The sequence below is a fragment of the Heliconius melpomene genome, chromosome 13, assembly GCF_056956725.1.
Source record: "Heliconius melpomene rosina isolate 202511_hmr_F chromosome 13, ASM5695672v1, whole genome shotgun sequence".
Classification (NCBI taxonomy): domain Eukaryota; kingdom Metazoa; phylum Arthropoda; class Insecta; order Lepidoptera; family Nymphalidae; genus Heliconius; species Heliconius melpomene.
The window spans coordinates 8,281,181-8,301,321 of record NC_140401.1 but is presented as its reverse complement, the minus strand read 5'-3'; the positions used below and the strand labels follow the sequence as shown (position 1 = coordinate 8,301,321).

The window sequence follows — 20,141 nt, the reverse complement described above, 5'->3', positions numbered from 1 at the left end:
TAAACGAGTTTTCCTTTCTATGCAGTAGTAGGTCAAAAAGTTAGGCTGTAAGTTAGTTATTTGAAAAGTTAAATACTGTTATTTTATTTCTACATTGTATTCTCATGATTATATATATATATTTTTTTTCTATATCTTAGGTGTATATAATTAATTGTAAATAATATGAATAAATTGTACTATATAAAACCGAATTGCAAAATCATACGAAATAGTTTTTCGTCATCGCCTTGACAGTCAATGCTGACGTACTGCCACGATAACCTCAAAGATGGACTAATAGTGTTACTTAATGTATAAAATAAAACAAATACAATTAATTTAAAATATTTACTTGAAAAATTTAAAATCACTACTAAAACCATTTTCATATTCCTTAAACAAACGTACAATACAATTTTTGTTTCGTTACTATACATAACTAAATAATATGTTTTGAAAACATACTCTCCTTTAAATACGAAGCATTCTAGGTTTTTTTATTTCGTGAAATAAATCTGAGTTCACACTATAAACATAACCTATTATAATTATATAACCTAATTATAGAATTTGATAATAATGTTTGCGTTGTTCTTCCAGCAAAAAAAATCTATAAATATGTGGAAACCGAAGACTGAAGTAATGTATGAAGTTAGTTAACTTTGCCTTTTAATATATCAAAGAGAAAATTCTAAAAAATTTCTTTTAGCTATAATAAATTATTAATGTTAAGCAATAATTTAAGATAATATTAAAACGTTATATAATAGTGTGAACTCATGCTTAAGGTATTTGACTGACATAGTATCTATATATAAGATAAACAAGCTAATATATATCAAATATAATTAGTAGATTACTACAAAAGAAAAAATGTGAAAAACTATAGTAATATAATTTATAATTTGTCAGTCAAATAATTAAATGCGCTTTATTTCGATTACATACATGTCAAGTTAAAGCATTATGAAATCTATAAAAATATAACAGAAAAGAAGAAAAATACAACTTTGAAATAGGCACAAGTAAAAACCTACCTTTATTGTAGATATTTTATAAAGACATTTCTATCACTTCGATGCTATATCTGGACATTTATATAATCAATCAAAAAAAATCGAACAATTTCGTTGAAACAAACTTAGAGCCTAGAAAATATATTTCAACATCAGTTCTCTCCTAGATAATTTGCTTAACAAGCTACTCAAACTTTACTGTGCATTTCTGACGCATTTTATAACGTCATAGTTATGAGACTTTAAAAGAATCTTAGTTAAAATTTTATTATTTAAATGACTAGACAAATAAATATATATCTTAAAATTAAAGTGTTCGACACTTTACCTTAAATAAAATCCAAGTTAATACTGAATCTCAACTGTGTGTTACTCGCTAAAACTCGTGGTGACTACTAAAATTAAATAAAATTAAATATCTAAAAAAAAATTAAATAAGAAGCTAATATTAAAATTATTGTCCTTATAGAAAAGAAATTCAACGTCTACATACATGTTTCTAACGCCAAAAAAAAAAAAGAAATACTCCGGTGTAAAACATGTATCAAAATAAAAATCAGTCTAATTGGGAAAGCAACGCCTCTCGACAACCGTCGCACAGTCAATCCTAGACATTTCCCTGAATATCCGCGACAAATTAACTAACATATTGACATCGTTGTTCCTACATAACCATAAGTTGAGAATATTCTCCGCCGGAGAACACGTGTTGGAGAAGTAGTAATAGAAGGAAGTTAACTTCAGCTTCTCCGCCAGTAACCGCCAATCGTTTCCCTTAACTGTTTGACTGTCTAACAACTTGCATAATATAACCCTATCGGACTTAGTCAAAACGTTTGTTCTATAATAATTATTGTCAACTATAAAACTATTTCTTTGCAAACCATTGTTCCTATAAACGAAATCATATCGGCCCTCTTTTTTCGATAACGACGAATAATTGAATGGATTCTCGAGGATATTAACGCTGTAACCCATTTCCACGCCTGAATAGCTGAAACGTTTATTACAATTGAAATTCGAATTAACATCGTTTGTTTTTAAATTGAATGTTATCGAGTTAGACTGTTTTTGTTTTTGGTACACGGATATATTTAGTTCTAAACAATTGATTGCGTCCGTTTGTTGAAGAATGAATAGACAATGCAGTGATCTGACGTTCATGTTCCAAAGGTGCGAAAAGGATAGCTCCTGATATTTGCCCCCTGATTGTATTTTCCATCCCGTTCCCACATCCCTAACATTGATACACAAATCAGAACAATTCTCCTGAAAGCAAATTGTTTTTGGATCGCAAAGAAGAAAGCCGCCTGAACGTCGTTCACTTTCAAAACACTCATAGAATGCATATGGTGTGTCGTTAAATACGTTTAAATTGAGATTATAGCAGCCATCTGTACGTTTACTGAGGAAAAGGGCTACTTTCAGCAACTTCGCGTCTAAAGCACTAAAACTTCTTCCAATGAGAACAAAGTCACTGAGGAATTCGCACACAAGGTACACTTTTGACGGATCTACTTGCGCAAATAAGGGTGATCCTGGTGTTTCTTGGCCAAGAGTTAATACTTTTCTCCATTCTCTTGAATTAATTTCTTCAGGCTTTTGTAAAATAGAGAGTACCCAACTAGAGTTTTTTAATGCCGCACAATGTGGAAATGTTAGAATCACTGCTTTGCAGAAATGGAAATTTTTTGGTCCACATCGAATTATCGGGCTTAGTTGCGTTTCACCTGTTAAAATGAGAAATGCTAATTTTATAGAGGGTAAAGTGAAAATAAAACTTAATTAGGTCGAGATATATCTGATCTAAGTCACTGCAATGCTGTTCCAATTTATTTTAAATTCTGTCTAGACTATTGGGGTCAAAATAATATAAATGGCTAGATTTCAGAATAGAAATATTATATATATAATCATCGAACATTTTTTTTTAAATACCTTCTTGTAAATTTGGCTTGTTCCATTCTTCGTCTGTGACCTCTATGGAGAATAATTCTTCAGCTTTCTCCACCACCCCATCGGGAATAAATAATCTCACTCCACATTTGTCCAAATTGAGCCAATCACCATCAGTATTTATAATTTTAGATGTTGCAGTCTCTAAATAATGTGAATTCATAAATTTCGAATCTACTGAAGCGTTGTTTTTAAGCGAAGGCGACATTTCTACACTTTCATTGCCGTACGACGATCCCGCTGTAAGGTAATATCTAAGTTATATGTAGAAATAATTGTACTTCTATTTTATTTCAAACTAAAGCAATAAACTCTTAGAGTGGCTATATGAAAAGTTGGTTAAAAAAAGGCTTGAATGACTCTTTCTTGACTACTCTAATAAACTAAATATGAAATATGATATTTTATAATAAACAAATTTTCAATTAAAAGTCATATAATCACTCTACAAAGTACGTCACATATAAACTCACAGCTCATAAAGCAGCTGGAGTCAGAGCGGTCTGACTCCTTGTCCTTGCAAGCGAAGCTCTCCTGTGCTCTTACCTCGTGATCTATCGGGGACATGTAGCTGAAAGAAATTATGAGGTTTTAGCATTGATCTCTACGTCATTGTCATAGTTTAAATAAATAATTTAAAATATTTTTACTATTTGTAATGTATATTTAAAACTAGCAGACGCGCGCAGCTTCGCTTGCGTATTGAAGAGTGAATTTTATTAATCCATGAAACATGTGTTCAATGAAATATTTTGAAGAGTCTAAATTTCAAATTTTATAAAAATCGGTGGCGATTTAAAGATTTTCCCATACAAACTTTCAACCCCTTATTTGCACCCTTAGGGGGTGAATTCTAGAAAACCATGAAACATATGTTGAATTAAATATTTTTAAGAGTCTAAATATCAAATGTTATAAAAATCGGTGGCGATTTAAGAATTTTCCCATACAAACTTTCAACCCCTTATTTGCACCCTTAAGGAGTGAATTCTAGAAAATCATGAAACATTTGTTTAATTATATACGTTTAAGAGTCTGAATTTCAAATTTTATAAAAATTGGTGACAATTTAAAAAAACCTATACAAACTTTCAACCCCTTATTTGCACCCTTAGAGGGAGAATTCTAGAAAACGATGAAACACGTGTTCAATTAAATACTTTTAAAAATCTAAATTTCAAATTTTATAAAAATCGGTGCCGATTTAATTTTTATTCCATACAAACTTTGAACCCCTATTTCACCCCTTTAGGGTTAAAATTTTTCAAAATCCCTTCTTAGTGGATGTCCAGATTACGAAAGTAAACTTTTGTCCAAATGTCACGTTTCTACTGTCAGCGGTTAGCGGCTGTGCGTGCGTCTTACCTCAGTCAGTGAGGACAAGTCCTTTTATATATATAGATGACAGTAAACTATACAATCCAAAATCGAATTATTAAATTTGAAATTTAGATGGTGGTTCCTGTCAGTAAATAAAAAAACAATATCTACCTAACATTCGTTAAATTTAATGTCAATTCTTTCAATATTTTTTGGGAATAATATTAATTGGAAAAATAGTACAGTTGGGACTTAGATTGGGAAAATAAGCCTTTTTTAGTAGACACTAAGCTAAATAATTTATTTATAAAAGTGGTAATCTATTCACTCTGAAATAGACAATTTATAGACCAGCTTTGTTTTTTGCAATTCCAATTAGCTCAGTCCCCCATAGCATTTAAAAGAATAGCAAATTGGTTGGGTCTATAAATTAACTTTGTTAGGGGAGATGCAACCAAATGTATATTATTATACGATATAGACTACCTATATGGCCAACGTGACGCAGTTGGGCATGGTTTGACAAATTTCGAAATCAATTTCCCCCACTTGCCAGACTAAGCAAGCGTTAAGTTCCGCCACTCAACACGGAATATTTCGGGGGTAAGTGAAGAATAGAGTTTCTACTACTAGGTATCTATATACTAGGAGCGCACTGTCTATCTTTCTATTTGGGAGAAAATTAATAACTGATAAATAATAAAATATTACCTATTAGTCACACGTCAAAAGTCGAGTCTAAACTCTTTTAATTTTTTTGATTGTTTACACTGTTTATACGAAATCGTTGTATATAATTGTAATCTTTCTATGTATTCTATGTATAACTATGGGCTATATTCGTAGAATTGTGATTTCAGTTTAATTATGAGTAAAAGGTGGGCATACGTTTCCTGAACGTAATTTTTGACTTATACTTTGAGTGCGTTGGTAGAAAACATTTTTTATTTACTATTTTAAAACAATTATTTTTATTGTTATTATTTATTTTACTTACAAATATCGAAGTTAACGATTGATTAAAATTAACACTAACAAACTAGCCTAACCGAAACCGAGGGCTGTAATTAGGCATCTCATTTTAATAATTAAAGTGCCACTGTTTCATTTTAATTACATACAGTATTAACTATAATACGGCTCATAGATTTCATAATATCAAAAGCTGAATGCAATTTGTATAATTAAGTATTTATATGTTATTATACAAATATGAGTTATGGAGCTATAGATAAATATAACAGTTTTCTCATTAACAATGGCCAGTGTATATCTTATTCTAAAATTTGTACAAAATTTTGTTTTTTTAGGTTATTTTACTTGATAAAAAAGTTTACTTACATATAGTACAGTCGACGAGTCGGGGCCGCCTTATATTTTATAATTTCTCTTCTAAATTCGGGGCGACCACAACTCGGCGGCCGTATTATACGAACTGACTCACCTATTAGCAAGTTGTGGTACTTCATACAAATGCTCGTTCCTATTGCTCGACATGCTCGTCTGTCTGTGCGTGCGTCTTGAATCCACCGTGTGGAACTCTTCGTGTATTGTCAGATCGGGTTGGTTAGTCAGCGTACGTTTTATCACGTTACCAAAGTAATTTGTACCTGGTAATAAATATAATTATTAAATTAAAAAAAAATACATGAAAAAAATAATTTAAACATTTAATTCGTAAAAGTTTGTTCGTCGTAAAAGTTTTGAAAAAAGCTTCAAAAAATAATAATTTCTTTTAAAATCAAAGTAATCGCTAAACTTTAATATGAAAAATTTATATAAACTTACCAGGTGGTGGTTTCACGTACGGTGAATTTTCTGCCATTCGTATTTTCATATATTTAATGCCCAAAATAACAACCACTAGGAATATAAGAAAAGCTATAGACAACGCTATTAGCAAAGGCCAGTATGACGCACCTAAAATAATATTTTGATTAGATAATATCCTTATATAAAAATATTCTAAAATATTTAAAAAGTTATTCACTTAGTATTATTTTCCACACTAAGAACAAAACATAGCGGGAATCAAACCTCCGCCTCTTGGACAGCCTCAGACCGCTTTAATCACTAAACTATACGTTCCTTTTAAGCTATATTGGCGCAAGTTCGAGCCATGCTACATTAAAAATTTTATACGTCTTCTAAAAGAATATTTTTTCCCTAAATGTGAAATAACACTTAAAAATCTTAAAATGACAACTCATCTTACCATCATGCATAATATCGGATTTAGAAGTCCTCACGCACATCTTGCACTGTGCCACTTGATAGTCCTTCCCCAAACACGGCGTGCTTGTTATACATTTCCTTCGTCTGGTGTGAAGACAATCGGAATCACATCGAGACCATTCAGACCATTGAGACCAACGTCCTAAGTTCAATTGGTATATTTAATATTATTATATAGACCATCCTAAAATCCTATATAATACTAGGCATAATAAGCACGAAAGTAGTACTATTTGTTCCAATTTTATCAAAATCGATTCATTAAACAGATTCAAATAATATATTTACATCAAAACAAAGAAATATATTTGGTAATAATATTATAATTTATATTAATGATTAAATTTAATTCAATTACAATAATTGTATAGATTCGGTTCAGTGATTTAGCAATGAGAGAACAACAGATATACAGATTAATATTATATTACTACTATATTATATTAAAATTTTACAATAATAATCAATGGAAATACAATGGGAAAATAATTATTTGAACAGTTTCACACCGTACGGGATCGTAAGGTTTAATTTTAAATACCATTGACTATTGCTTATTTCTTCCATGAAAAAGAAGTGTTTTATAAAGAAGAAAAGAATAAATAATATTTAACCTTTAAGTATGGACGTCGGGTCTCACAGACCCATCTAGGTCTACGAATTCTACAAATCGGCCACTTCTCGGTGACCTCCGCCACTGAGTCTCTCAGTACCTTTCGTATTAATGCCAAAATGAATGTAGATAGCAGTGGTTGTGTCTCTGGGTCCAAAACACGTGAGTATTTAACTTTCTAAACGGGGCCTGGGTCTGTCAGACCCGACGTCCATGTTTCCCATACATAATGATTTGAAAACACCATATATTTTTATAATATTACAAAATATACTTTAATATTTTAATTGTATTATTTGTATTCAAATGTTTTTATTGTTATATATCATATATTATTTTGCATTGTTTGTCATATATTTTAGTAATATAAATATTATTTACCTAAAAAAAGATTCAATTTTTTTAGTTTTTATGATAAAATGGAAAAAAATGATCGACCAAGCACGTCAGGGACAAATATATCGGTACTTTATAATCAACATCAATCAAAAGAATTGGACGACGACATTTTATAAAGAAAATAACACTTTATCAAATAAAAAGACGCGTTTCGTATACTAAACTACTCTAAAAATTGAGAATGACTTTGACTCGCGTTTCGCGATCTGATCTATCATTTATTGAACATGAAGCTAAAAAAATAGTTTTGGGTTCTTGAAAAACATGTATACTTTGCCCCCATAAGATATATAAAAAGACAACACATACTTATGTTGACTGCAATCGTCCTGTTAGCCAACAATGTTGAAAGCCATTGTGTATCGATGTTCAATAATACCTTATCTTGAGGTGTTGTCAAAATTTTTATTTTATAACATAAGATGTAATTTTTTTATTTTTTTTATTTGTTAGACTTTATATTTTGTTAAAAAAATATTTATTTTATTATCTGTCTTTTTTTATAGTATTATTTTCTTAAGAGTCATCCCATGTGGCCAAAGACTGAAATTGTGACTTTAAGTTACTTAAATCGTTGTGATGCGTAAACTTTAATAAAAAGCGATTTTATTTATATTGATTTTGCTTGATTTGAGGCTATTCATGTAAACTAAAACATAAAATTGTCTTCTTCCTTTAAAAAACAGCCGGAATATGACCAATAAATACACTGGTCTGACAGACCCGACGTCCATATTTGTGTTATAAAAAAATCACGTCCATAGTTAAAGGTTAAATATATTAATAAGAAATGTTAATGTCCCATACATACCTAATATAATATCCGATGATTCATCCGCCAGCTCATCCAAGCTATCGACGTATAGATCTGAAATAACGTTTTAATAGGTGTATGACAGCCAAACATTTTTGCCGTTATGGCACAGTAAGACGGACGATAGATGTAGAGATGAATACCAGTTTTAATTTTATCCAAGTATTTAAAAAGTGGTTATTTTTTTTCAGGTCGGTAAAGATATTTTCTTTTGCTTTCCACTCATATAGAGTCACTATCTATGGCGCAATTCACAAAAAAATCCCAGGCGAGTTTCGAACCTACAATCAACATTTGCGTTATGCACTGTTTCATAAACAGTTAAGTTAGTTAAAAAAAATGACTAATAGATAAAGGAGAAACAGCGAATGTTAAGTTATCAAATTATCAATATCTTTGTTTTAGCGGAAAATGAATATGATGATATTATATCAATAGAATCTCTCTACTTTGCAAAATAAGAATGCGTGAATTTAGGTAATATGAAAAGTGTGCCTTATTGTAGGTACTTTATAAATATTGTTGAAGCACTTTATACTTTTTCACACATAAATCGATGTTGAATATTTAAACAGAATAGAAACTTTGTTTTACTCTACTATTACTTTATAAATTTTAAATAAGTTAAAGCCAGTAGTTAGAAGTTGTTATAAAAAAGACTATTCCAATATTGTATTTATTGGAAACTAAATATAAAGAAGCCGTACTTGCGTCTTACGTACATGTCTACATTTATAACATTACAATAATTATAAAAGTTTTATCTACAGACGTTTAAAACAAGCTCTTTTGAGGTATTTTACCAATTATGTCGGGTAAACAGGGAAAAAATATTTTCATTCTTAATGAGTTCTAACTGAGCCCCCATTATTTATTTTTTAGTTTTTCCCGCACTACAGTAGAGATAGAAAAAATGTAATGTTAGGACACTACGTTCTCCATTTGCTCGTATTCGACTTTGCATGTTGAGTGATGGAACACAACGGCGAAGCTTTGTCTTCCCAAAACAAGGGAAATTCAATCTCCCTAGTAGAGACCGAACTCACAACCATATGGTTTGTACTTTATAGTAATACTAGCAACTTAAACGGAATTGCTCGATTTAATTTATTGTTATATTATAGCTAAATTATATTATTTTTTAATATAAACTGAATCCTATGTATTATTTATATACATAAACTATATTATTGTAAAATTTCTTCCAAATTAATTTAGTAGTTTTGGTGTGAAAGTAGAACAAACAATCATCAAAGAAACATTTACAACATTAATAAGTAAGGAAGCCTAGTACACACATAAAATACATATTAAAGGAACTAAATTTGCAACCAGTAAATATATTTTCTCTAAGGAAATACAAGTACATAGAGCACTAAAGCTTCCTCTAGATATCTGGTCAGTGTACTCTAAAATGTGCATGAATAATGAACCAGCATGCTTTTCTAGATATTACATGCGGGGACACGTCCACCGTATACATCCTTTGTAACTGCATAGAATGTTTTGGTCACATGGTAGGTACCTACTGATTTTAAACGTATGCACTATATTTTAAATATTTTACTAAACCTCACTGGACCTTACATATTATTATAATTTAATAAATAATTTGACGTAGGTTCAATAATGTTAAAGAATACAATAAAAATCATGATTAATATTTTTGAACTAAGAATTAAATTTTTTGGAAACGGAAACGTCCGTTCCCTACAAGTGTCGCCGGAGTTCCTTAACACTAGGTTCCCAGGTTCTCTATACCTACTCTCGTATGTACGAGGTTCTGCATGAAGTTAAACAAAAAAATAAATTAGTAAGATTTATTATTGTCGGTCACTTTCCTCCACTTTCCGTCATTTATATGCTGCAACGAACAAATAAAAATAATTAAAATATGATTATTAGTTATACGAGTGTATGAACGAGTATCTACTTACAATAAAAAATATATCAGAGAATCGTATCTACAACCATTGCGGAAACAATCAATCATTTTACCACTGCGCCAAGATGGATTTGAAAATTTATATAAATAAATGAAATACTCACCTAGATCACAATCCAGGCAATCCTGTGTCTTCTGCACGCTAGGTCCTATACACGGTTGTCCTCCATTCAAGGGTCGTGGTGCTGTACAGCTCCTTACTCTGCGTCTACCTCGTCCACTGTCACTGACTTGGCCACCACAGAAGCAGTCGCCCCACGCTGACCATGCCGTCCAACCACCGTTTACTGTTTAAGTTATTATATATTAGTAATTGCGTGCATTATTTTCTTCCTTCTTAACTCATATCTTTGTTATAAATAATACATAGGAATATAAATGTATACAGATGATAAAACTCTAGTACCTTCTCTCCGACATGTCATAAAGGAAAAATAAAGCCGGCCATTCAAACAGAGCCGAGTCTGCACAATAGAAATAAAGAATTCACAACGGACGAATTGAAATGCAATATTAAGTTACAGAACTGGCGGACTACTTGTTGGGAACTTGCGACGCAGGTACCACTATACAAGTATACCTTTATATACTTATTCTATAATAATATAAAGATATAGTAAAACATGCATATATGTAGTATAATAAATATTTTTTAGTTACAAGCTTTTAGCAGGGTAAGCAGAGGGAAACCTAGTTTTAAGAAAAACTGTTTTTGTATTCCCCATTTTCTGCCCTATTTTCTATTTTCGTTGAGTGACGTAACTCAAGGCCGTACTTTGTCTTTTTATTAGAGCGGGTTAATAAAAATAATTCGTTCCCCAAGGTTGGACCTGAACCCACTACCGTCGCATTTACTGTCCACTTTGTGTAGGTATATGTTATACTAAGAAAGTATTAGAAAAGTAACAAACTTTTACCAATCTTTAGTTACTTATTTTTATTTATAACATGTTTTTTTTATATATATATTTTTATTCATTAAAAAAATATCTTAAATAATATTTGAGATATTTTTTTCAAATAAAGGCATGTGTTTACTAGTATTCGTATATACATATTTGTACACTGCTTTTTAGTTCATACATAAAGTATTTTAAACAAGTACTACGTCGACTACAAAAATTAGAATGTAGGGCAATTTAAATTCAGCTCAAAATAACCATATATTTCACAAAAGACTTACCGAACACAGTTAGCAACGCTGGCTCGGACATCCTCTTCCCGGCGAGGTTCTCCGCGACGCAGGTGTAGTTGGCCATGTCCTGCAAATTGTTGCCTGTCTAGACTTGGATTTTACTTTATATACTAACGTAATTTGAATATTAACTATTTTATATTTATTTTTATGTTTATACTAGCGGCCCGCTCGCGGTTTCACCCGCGTGAACTATGTTATTATTAATTTCTGAATTGAATTGAATTCTTGATAAATGGCGTTTCGAGCGTGCCAGTTGAGCAAAATTCATTTCGCCAATATCACGTTGTATGGAAAACACACGAAGGAAATTGACCGGTAATAAAAAAGGTAAATATACGCAATTTTATTTCATTATTCATTTTATTTTTTATTCATTTTATTTATTAAAAGATAAATATATACAATTAATTTCTGTCTCCATGACTACGTCCTAGTGACGTCTATGCAAAATTTGAGACTCTTAGCATTTATTGTAACGAAGTTTCATACAAACTTTCGACCCCAAAAACAACCCCTTAGAAGTCGAATATTGCAAATTCCCGTCTTAGCAAGCACCTACGTCCTATAAGTAACTCCTATGCAAAATTTCAGATTCCTAGCACTTGTAGTTTCTGAGATTTCGTGATGAGTGAGTGACCTTTCGATTTTATATATATAGATTGTTGATAGCTTTACAATGGTGATATAATTAAACTGGAGGTACAATTGAACGAGAAAGAATTTCTCTTAAATTCTTTCAAAAAGTAAGTAAAAAAACTAATGTTAAAAATCAATATGTAAAATTCAATAAATAAGACCGTCGTGGCGGAGAAATTAAAGTTATGATCTGCCCGTAGTGTGTTTTATCACTGACAAATACAATAGATTTCCTTTTCACAACCCTTACCAATAAAGTAGCTTGCTTGATGACCAGATCACCTTCCTTGGATATTTGGACATTATCATCCACCGTAACTGGAGCTCCATTTTTCAACCAGTACAATTGTGCGAACGGCGCAGCTTGAGGTGGTTCACATCTGAAGGTTACCGGCGCATACTGTTTCGCTAGTTGAGATTGTGGGGCCACTGAGAAGTGCTTCTTTATATCTGTATATATTCATTTTGTTTTCATATCATATATAACAAATTTAAAGCAATGGTGAAAATATAAAAATAGGTTCGCTAAGATTTTGATAGTGTTTACATAAATTATGAATGCAAATCTCTCTTATATTTTCGTGGATAGAGCTAACTTTTGTTACACAACTGCGATCTTCCCATTCCATCATATTTATAAGCATTCAGTAGTAAAATCCATCACCGCACTCTATCTAATTAGACCACAGTAACTGTATGTATATTTATATAATAGACTAGCGGACCCGGACGCGGCTACGCCTGCTTGAAATATAAGAATATAATTTCTATAGAAATATACTATTATATTTATTTTCATAAGGATGAATATCAAAATGACGCGGTAACGAACGCGGTCGCGTAGCGACGACGGTTGTTATTAACATGGCAGAATAAATTGCATGTCAAATTAGAAAGTATTTTAATTTATTAGTACATATGTGTAATGTAATATTATATAGCCTATAGCACTTCTGAAGAATGCAGCTTTCATACAAAACAAAAACAAAGTAAATCGATCCAGTAGATCCAGAGATCTTAGCGTTCAAACAAACAAACAAACAAACAAACAAACAAACTCTTCCGCTTTATTATATTAGTATAGAGTATAGATATAAATTTTACATTATATACAATTTGAACTGTCAGTCAAGTCAGTCAGTCAGTCAGTCTAATGGCACAACAACGTCATCAAAGCAAATGTCAGCTTAAAAAAACTAAATATTCCTTACAAGATTAGACTAAATTTGTTTTAATACTATTACCATAAAGAAGTTCAGAGTATCTTGTTAATTAGATTAAGAACATGCTTAGTATCGACTTACAGGCTAGTTCTATAGTGGCTGGCTGGCTCCTTATCTGCCCTCTACTGGTCCAAGCGAAGCAGGAGCACTGATATTTGTCACTCCCGAAATACTCCTCGACTTGCTCTCTCGTCACTTTGTATTCACCCTCGATAATACGCACCCCGGTTTGCGGATCAACGAATTCGAAATTTAAGGCTTGTGTTTTAACACCATTGCATTTGAAGTATACCTAAAAAAGTATATCGAAAAATGTACTTTTAGTCCAATATTACTTTCTTAAAAATCTCTTTAATGGAAATCTTTAACCACAATCACAAAAAATCTATTTCATTAACTAACTAACTAACTAGAATTACGTAACTTAACTTGAATAAATATTTTTTTCGGTTGCTGTGTATTTTAAGTAATTGTCTTTGTACCTATGACTTAACATTACTTCTATTAAAAAATAGCAAAACATTAATAATAAACTGACTAATATACTTTGAAAACTGTTTAGTTTATGTGTGATGTTAAATATAACAATAGCTTAGCAATAGTTAAGTCATTAGAAACCTTATCTTTCATTGTTCTTATAAGGCTTTTCTTTTTTACAAAATAAATGCTATGTAAGAAGATAATTGCAGGGACTAACATTTTCTGTATATAAATTAGAACATCAACAGAAAAATGTTGCAATGGCAGGATTGCAATGCAAACTACGCTAGAGCAGCTAAGGAATGTAATCCAATAGGATGCCTAGTCATTTCTCGATTATAATAAAATTGTAACATAATGTCAATAAAATTGTTAATTGTCTCAAAAATATTTGAATATTCCAATAACTTACTTCTAAAGCATTCGCCGCACGACATTTAAGTGTAGCTGGTTTGTTTTTAACAACATAAGTATTTTCCGGTTCCAAAAGAAAAACGGGCAAATTATCTTTTGTTGTGTGCAAAGGTATTTTATCATCTACTGGTATAACATCTTGACTATTACTCCTTGCTGTAACTACATCTGGTGAGTCCTTATAATTAGTTTCTTTATTCTCGTAATCATAATCTAAGTAAGAATGTTCATCTTCATCTTCTTCATCTTCGTCGTCTATTTCTTCATTGTTTGGGAAAACAGGCGGTAAAAAATAATCTTTGGCCTCATTATGATTCATCAATAAATCTAGAGGTCTATTCCCATCTTGATTTGTTTCTGTTAAACTATCATCTGATCCTAAAATATATCGGACCATGTACACATTTGTACTGTTTTATATTATAGCACTACTAAGAAAAGTGGAAAATTTTAAAGAATATTTCTATTTGAAAGAGAAAATAAAAAAAACTTAATTTATTTCTTAAAATTCTTGAATAATAAATAAATATTTCATAAAGATTTAATTTATTTCAAATAGCTCATAAAACATTTCAATGAATTGAAAATTGTTCTTGGTCGCAAAATAAATAAAACTTACTTTTTAAAAGATCTTCTCCACACGTCTGCGTCGCCAAATGTATTTGAATGATGAAGAAACACGTCCAAAGATGCACTTCCATTTATACACAGATTTCGCAACAAACAAATTAATAGACAAATATTTGTTTGGGTATCATTTTGTTCCATAACTGATATTACGAATTTACATTTTATTATATCCGATCACTCTATAATACCTTATATTATATTTACTTCATAAAAAATCATTTAATCAACATCAAAAATATAAATCACTACAATTAACGAAAATTCCGAAATCGTAAATACAGACGTAAAAGTTATAACATTACGATTTAAATCAGAAAAGGTGTTATCACGGCGACGGTTGGCATCCAACTAAATAGGGGATGAAGGGTGAATGAAAACAAACTCTTGTAAAGTTTCAACGCATGCGTATTAACGTATACACCCTTGGGAATAAAGTTGGGAGAGTAATGAATGTTGATGAATCGGTATTTAAAAGCTTTAGGGTCATTAGGGCGCGATTGATGGAATGTTTTATGCAGATTTGTACCCTACTTCACTTGAGTATGTATTTAAAATGTTTCATTTTACTATCATTTGAGGATGTATGAATGTTGTGAAAACAAAAGCTTGCTTAGTGTCTTCTTGTGTTGTAGATGTGGTAGTAGGATTGGAAGTTCTTGGATTTTTAGTGTGGACTTATATGACTATCGATTTGGTTCAAATCCTTTAGCGATTATATTTCGTAATGATATTTTTTTATAAATGAATCGACGTCCACAGGCAAAAAAAATAAGCCAAAAATAAGTTAATATATTTTAAAATGTTATAATTACGGTAATAATTGAAATAATTCAATTGTTTACTACATAGGTATAACACTGTAAGTATTCGTAGGCATTCGTAGGCATTCGTGGCAAAATATATTTTATAAAAGAATGTACTTAATTTTTTTCTTTATTATTTAAACTTTTTTATATATATTTGTTATTTATTGAGGATTAACATATGTTCCAGACAAAAGTTGTTGACCGTTGACAAAAATGAAATATAAAAACGGATGATCCGCTTTGAAAAATGCCACTGGTTGTGCTAATTTTGACGTCATTGTGCCTAGAACAATATATAAAAATAAAACAAAAAGACATACTGAAATTTAATAATATATAAAAATGAACACAATTCCATTCACATTAAGAGCTACTCCGTTCTTTACGTCCCGCCAAGATAGCTATAAGATAGACAGTCGGGATCTATAAGTAATTCTTCAAACAATAAAATCCTTACCAGGTCCCGACTGTTAATCCTAATAAACTATTGGGCTTCTTTATTTTTTTTTAGTTTTAGGCAGTCGGGGTTTTTGTTTTTCCAAATATTTTTTTATTCAGTGTTCGTTACTTACCAGTACCGGCTCCAGCTTCAGTCCCATACTCGTTGACGTCAATGTAAGCTTTATGTTTGGACTTCGAAACAAACAGTGTTTCATCTCTCACTATTTTAACAAGTTCAGATTGACGAGCATCAAACATTTTTTGTACACCCATCTAAAATAAATGAATTCTTAAATATACTTACAGATTAATATATAAAAAAAACTTGTGTAGTATATCATTCTATTAATAGAAAAATATTAGGGATGTATTTGCGAGTGTGTGAGATCCACATACAAGCTATTATACGTATTAAAATAGCTTCAAGAAGAACTTTATACACTTTTAGAGGCGTCGTGGCGCAGGGGCCCAAGCGGGTAACTGTCAACGCGATATGTTATGGGTTCGAATCCCACTCGACGAAGTGAAATATTCAACATTTTCATTTCTTCTGGTATCGAGGCAAAGACCGGCGTTGAGTTCCGCCTCTCAATTCGCACTACCTCCAAAACTTAACAGAAAATTGGGGCTGGAGTGATTTGACATTATGCTGTCCTTGCCTGCCCAGCTACATCCAAAAATAACTCTTATACACACCTTCTGATACATTTCATTTAAATTCAATTCCGTCTCGATTTTAAATTTCGGCATGATTATTTGTGTCATTGTAGGCCTCATATTAGTCATTGCCGCGTCCAACACTTCAGGTGCTATCTTCAACTGACTTAGTAGAAGCGGCAAGCCTGTACGACTTGTTGGTAATACTATCATGAATATAGCCCTCTCCCATTTATAAGGAATCTTTATTAACTGTAATATTTACATAATACACAATCCATCTCATTTAAATATTTCTAAACTCAGTTTAGTTTATAAGACAACACACGGTGATTATAGGTTTATACCATTTGGTTGTGCATTTCTCTAAAAAATGTGTGAGTAGATCTGGATCTTTTTCTTGATTTTCATTCCTTACCAGATAGGACAATGTTACAGAATACAAGTTAAAAAGATTGGATAAGAATAGAAACTTACCCACGGAGGTTTAAGGTACTAGTTTCATGGTTGTAAGTCAACGAGAACCTTCGTTTGATGCCTTCACGCGATCTTGAGATATATATGTATGGTCTTGACCAACGAAAAGAGTCTCGTGAGAGTGACATAAGAGAAGAAAATACAGAATAATAAAAAAGTATATATTCTAACTTACTTCAGCTCCTAGAGCCTCACTTTTGGTATAATTATAAAAACCTGTACGAGTCATCATTGTTAATATTTTAAAGGAATTTGGACCATGAAATTTAACACTTTGGATCTTTTCAAACGCATTATTCCATTTACCCTGTAATTTGAAATTTGTATACTCGATTGTCGTAAGTTTTTAAGACTAAACATTAAACAAACAAGCATTAGGTGCACTTACAACCGATCTTTACTAATATTTGCTGTAGGTATTGTTTCAAACTTACGCTAAAGTATACTGCATTAATGATTATCATGGAGGTCGTAGGCAATATATCAGCTGGAGTTATTATATTTTTTATTACACTGTTGGTTTGAAGTGATACCTAAAATATTAAATATTTTTCAATACTCAATATACAAATATATAGCGTCATTACATTGTAAAATAAGTACAATTAAATATAATGAATAAAAAAATACGGTCTCCTTGCTAATTACTTGTAGTGTACGCTGTGACTGTTAACACGACGTATATGGGTTCGATTGCCTATATTCCCAAAAAAATATATCGTGGCGTGTCAAAACATAATATTGAACTTCTTTGCTTTAGAATCGATCCTATTAATATACCTATTTACTTTTTAAAACTCTTTGTCTATTTTCGAATAGTCTTGCATCGACGTCTTTAGGAAAAACTTACCCAAGAATTTATCTCCTGCGCTGCAAATATAGGATATTGAAAATCCAGTTTTTCCGCAGAAAACTCAAAAATTTCACGCGCTTGATCACTAAAGTTTTTTTGTAAATGAGTTTTGACTGATATGTAAATCTTGCTGGCGATATCCAACTTAACACCCGGAACATACTTCAAAACTGCTATTATTGGCTTAAAATCATTACCGATCTAGAACAAGTATTAGTAAACGTTATAGAAGAAGAAGAATCACTAATAACGAAGTATAATATTACGAAAGAGCTTAACTCTGGCATATTTGTGAACTGCGCGATACTTTATTTATTTTACATGTTTTAAGAACTAAACATTGCTCGAAAGTACCCAACATCTTTTTTTCTAGCTTCACGCTGTTTTCCGCACATAGTGAGGTTGGCAGAGAGAACCTGAGAACCTAGTGTTGAGACACTCCGGTCCCCTTAACTCGGTTTTTCCTTTTCCATCGAATTCTGGAGACATTACGTGTTGGGTGGCGGAACTTAAGACCGCGTTTAACCTCGTTACCAAAGCGAGGAAATATAAATATTTCATTATATCTTACTTTTTGAAATATATTTTTTTAACTCTACGTTGAATTCCGCATATAGTAAGGCAAAGGGAAGATCTAGTGTTAAGACACTCCGTTCCTAATTTCCAGACGAATTTTCGGGGCATTATGTATTGTAGTGGGGGAAACCAACGCCGCGATTTTGCCTTGCTACCAGGAAGTGAATATATTACACCTTTTGTTAATTGACGCGTGTTCTTTATAAAAAATATTTTAAAGAAAGTGATAAATGAGTTAGAAAAATAGAAGTTATGTTCTATATTACCAAAGATCTTTTTGTTACTCCAATAGCAGTAAGAAGTTCTTCTAGGGTTGCTCCTTCAGCGCCAAGAGCCAATTTAGCAAGAGGCATTAATACTGAGATTGGTGAACAAATCGTGTTGTCATTTGGTGTAGAGAGTGCACTATGCTTAAATTGAAATGATTTATTAAGTTCACGCTGTATTCCGCAAAGGGTAGGCACAAGGAACCAGGGAACCTAGTGTTAAAACACTCCACTCCCATTAAGGCCGTTCCCAACTTTCCCCCAAATAGCATTAATTAAATAAAATAATACAAAAATTGTGATGTTTTATCTTTCGCGTGTATCCTACTAAGAAAGATAGTCGTGATAGATTGTCACAATCCTAAAATTGGTACGGAATCATCGATGGACTAGTCCGACTCGCACTTAACAGGGATTTTTGTTGGTAACAGAAGGTTTTTATAAGCCAAAGAGAGAATACAACTAATAACATATTTTTAAATATTAACATTTACCTTTCTATTTCTTTATTACTTAAATTATCTTTTTTCGTCATGTTTAGGTATATCACATTCATCACTTACCACGAAAAATGATTTTCTTAGAGACCCCCTAAAGTCTAAATTTTTATTATATTTCCTCCATTGCCCACTAGAATCGTTATACCAGATTACAGAAGCACGATTGTGTTTCTTTGTTGATATTGTGATTACTGTAATGAACACTACTAAAGCTAAAAATTAAATCAACAATAATTTTAATCGCATCGCAATTAGCCTATAAAAATGACGATATATTTTATATTTTTCTGTACTCGCTTTGGTACAAAGGCAAAGCGTTAAGTTCCCAGAGTTTAAGCTTTAAGAATTCAATGGAAAGTGGGGAACGAAGGGTCTACCTAAGCCGTAAAAATAAAAAAAAACTCTTAGCTAAAAAGGTCGATATTTACATGTAAATGTTATTTTCATATTAACGGATATAAGATTGGTTCATTATAAAAATAGGAAAATTAATTTTCTTCTTGTCAACTACACAATGTACTAAATCTACGAGAAAACAAAAATATTACATTTAAGTAATTGTTAATTTCATGGCTTTCACGTAAATAATTAAAAACATAAGTAATTAATGCACACAACTATGTATATGAGTAGCGATTGTTATTTCGTATGGAAATGTAGTTAATTAAAATTAAAAAAGTCTGACGAAATATTCGATGAAGAAA

General features: G+C 31.4%; 2 protein-coding genes across 3 annotated transcripts; both read right to left on the bottom strand.

Moving 5' to 3' along the window:
* Nucleotides 1-316: 316 nt before the first annotated feature.
* On the bottom strand, nt 317-15,213 carry LOC146532831 (netrin receptor UNC5C-like). 2 transcript variants are annotated; one of them, XM_085196695.1, is made up of 13 exons: nt 14,851-15,212; nt 14,230-14,609; nt 13,419-13,629; nt 12,365-12,564; nt 11,464-11,542; nt 10,385-10,567; nt 8,333-8,389; nt 6,490-6,651; nt 6,063-6,194; nt 5,719-5,884; nt 3,428-3,525; nt 2,937-3,194; nt 317-2,728 (listed from the first exon to the last, which is right to left on the bottom strand). In XM_085196695.1, exons 1-13 carry the CDS (start codon nt 14,930-14,932, stop codon nt 1,560-1,562), a joined length of 3,177 nt encoding a protein of 1,058 aa, XP_085052821.1. In that variant the 5' UTR covers nt 14,933-15,212; the 3' UTR covers nt 317-1,559. The 2 variants fall into 2 exon arrangements, with proteins under 2 accessions (XP_085052821.1, XP_085052822.1); XM_085196696.1 differs by lacking the exon at nt 317-2,728 and having other exon boundaries at nt 3,017-3,208; nt 14,851-15,213.
* Nucleotides 15,214-15,828: 615 nt separating this feature from the next.
* On the bottom strand, nt 15,829-19,527 carry LOC146532830 (antichymotrypsin-2-like). Its single transcript, XM_085196697.1, has 7 exons — nt 18,938-19,527; nt 18,093-18,296; nt 17,677-17,775; nt 17,418-17,549; nt 16,805-17,017; nt 16,240-16,381; nt 15,829-15,950 (listed from the first exon to the last, which is right to left on the bottom strand). Exons 1-7 carry the CDS (start codon nt 19,022-19,024, stop codon nt 15,829-15,831), a joined length of 999 nt encoding a protein of 332 aa, XP_085052823.1. The 5' UTR covers nt 19,025-19,527.
* Between the last annotated feature and the right edge of the window lie 614 nt (nt 19,528-20,141).

Bases quoted from the DNA above. Each gene is read 5' to 3' on its own strand.
- LOC146532831 (XM_085196695.1), bottom strand. From the start codon at position 14,932: ATGGAAGTGCATCTTTGGACGTGTTTCTTCATCATTCAAATACATTTG. The intron at 14,610-14,850 runs GTAAGTTTTATT...GATATATTTTAG, and splicing joins TGGAGAAGATCTTTTAAAAA to GATCAGATGATAGTTTAACA. The intron at 10,568-11,463 runs GTAAGTCTTTTG...TAACTTAAACAG, and splicing joins AGCGTTGCTAACTGTGTTCG to TAAACGGTGGTTGGACGGCA.
- LOC146532830 (XM_085196697.1), bottom strand. From the start codon at position 19,024: ATGCCTCTTGCTAAATTGGCTCTTGGCGCTGAAGGAGCAACCCTAGAA. The intron at 17,776-18,092 runs GTAAGTTTTTCC...TTAATATTTTAG, and splicing joins CGCAGGAGATAAATTCTTGG to GTATCACTTCAAACCAACAG. The intron at 17,018-17,417 runs GTAAGTTAGAAT...TAAATATTACAG, and splicing joins GTGAGGCTCTAGGAGCTGAA to TTAATAAAGATTCCTTATAA.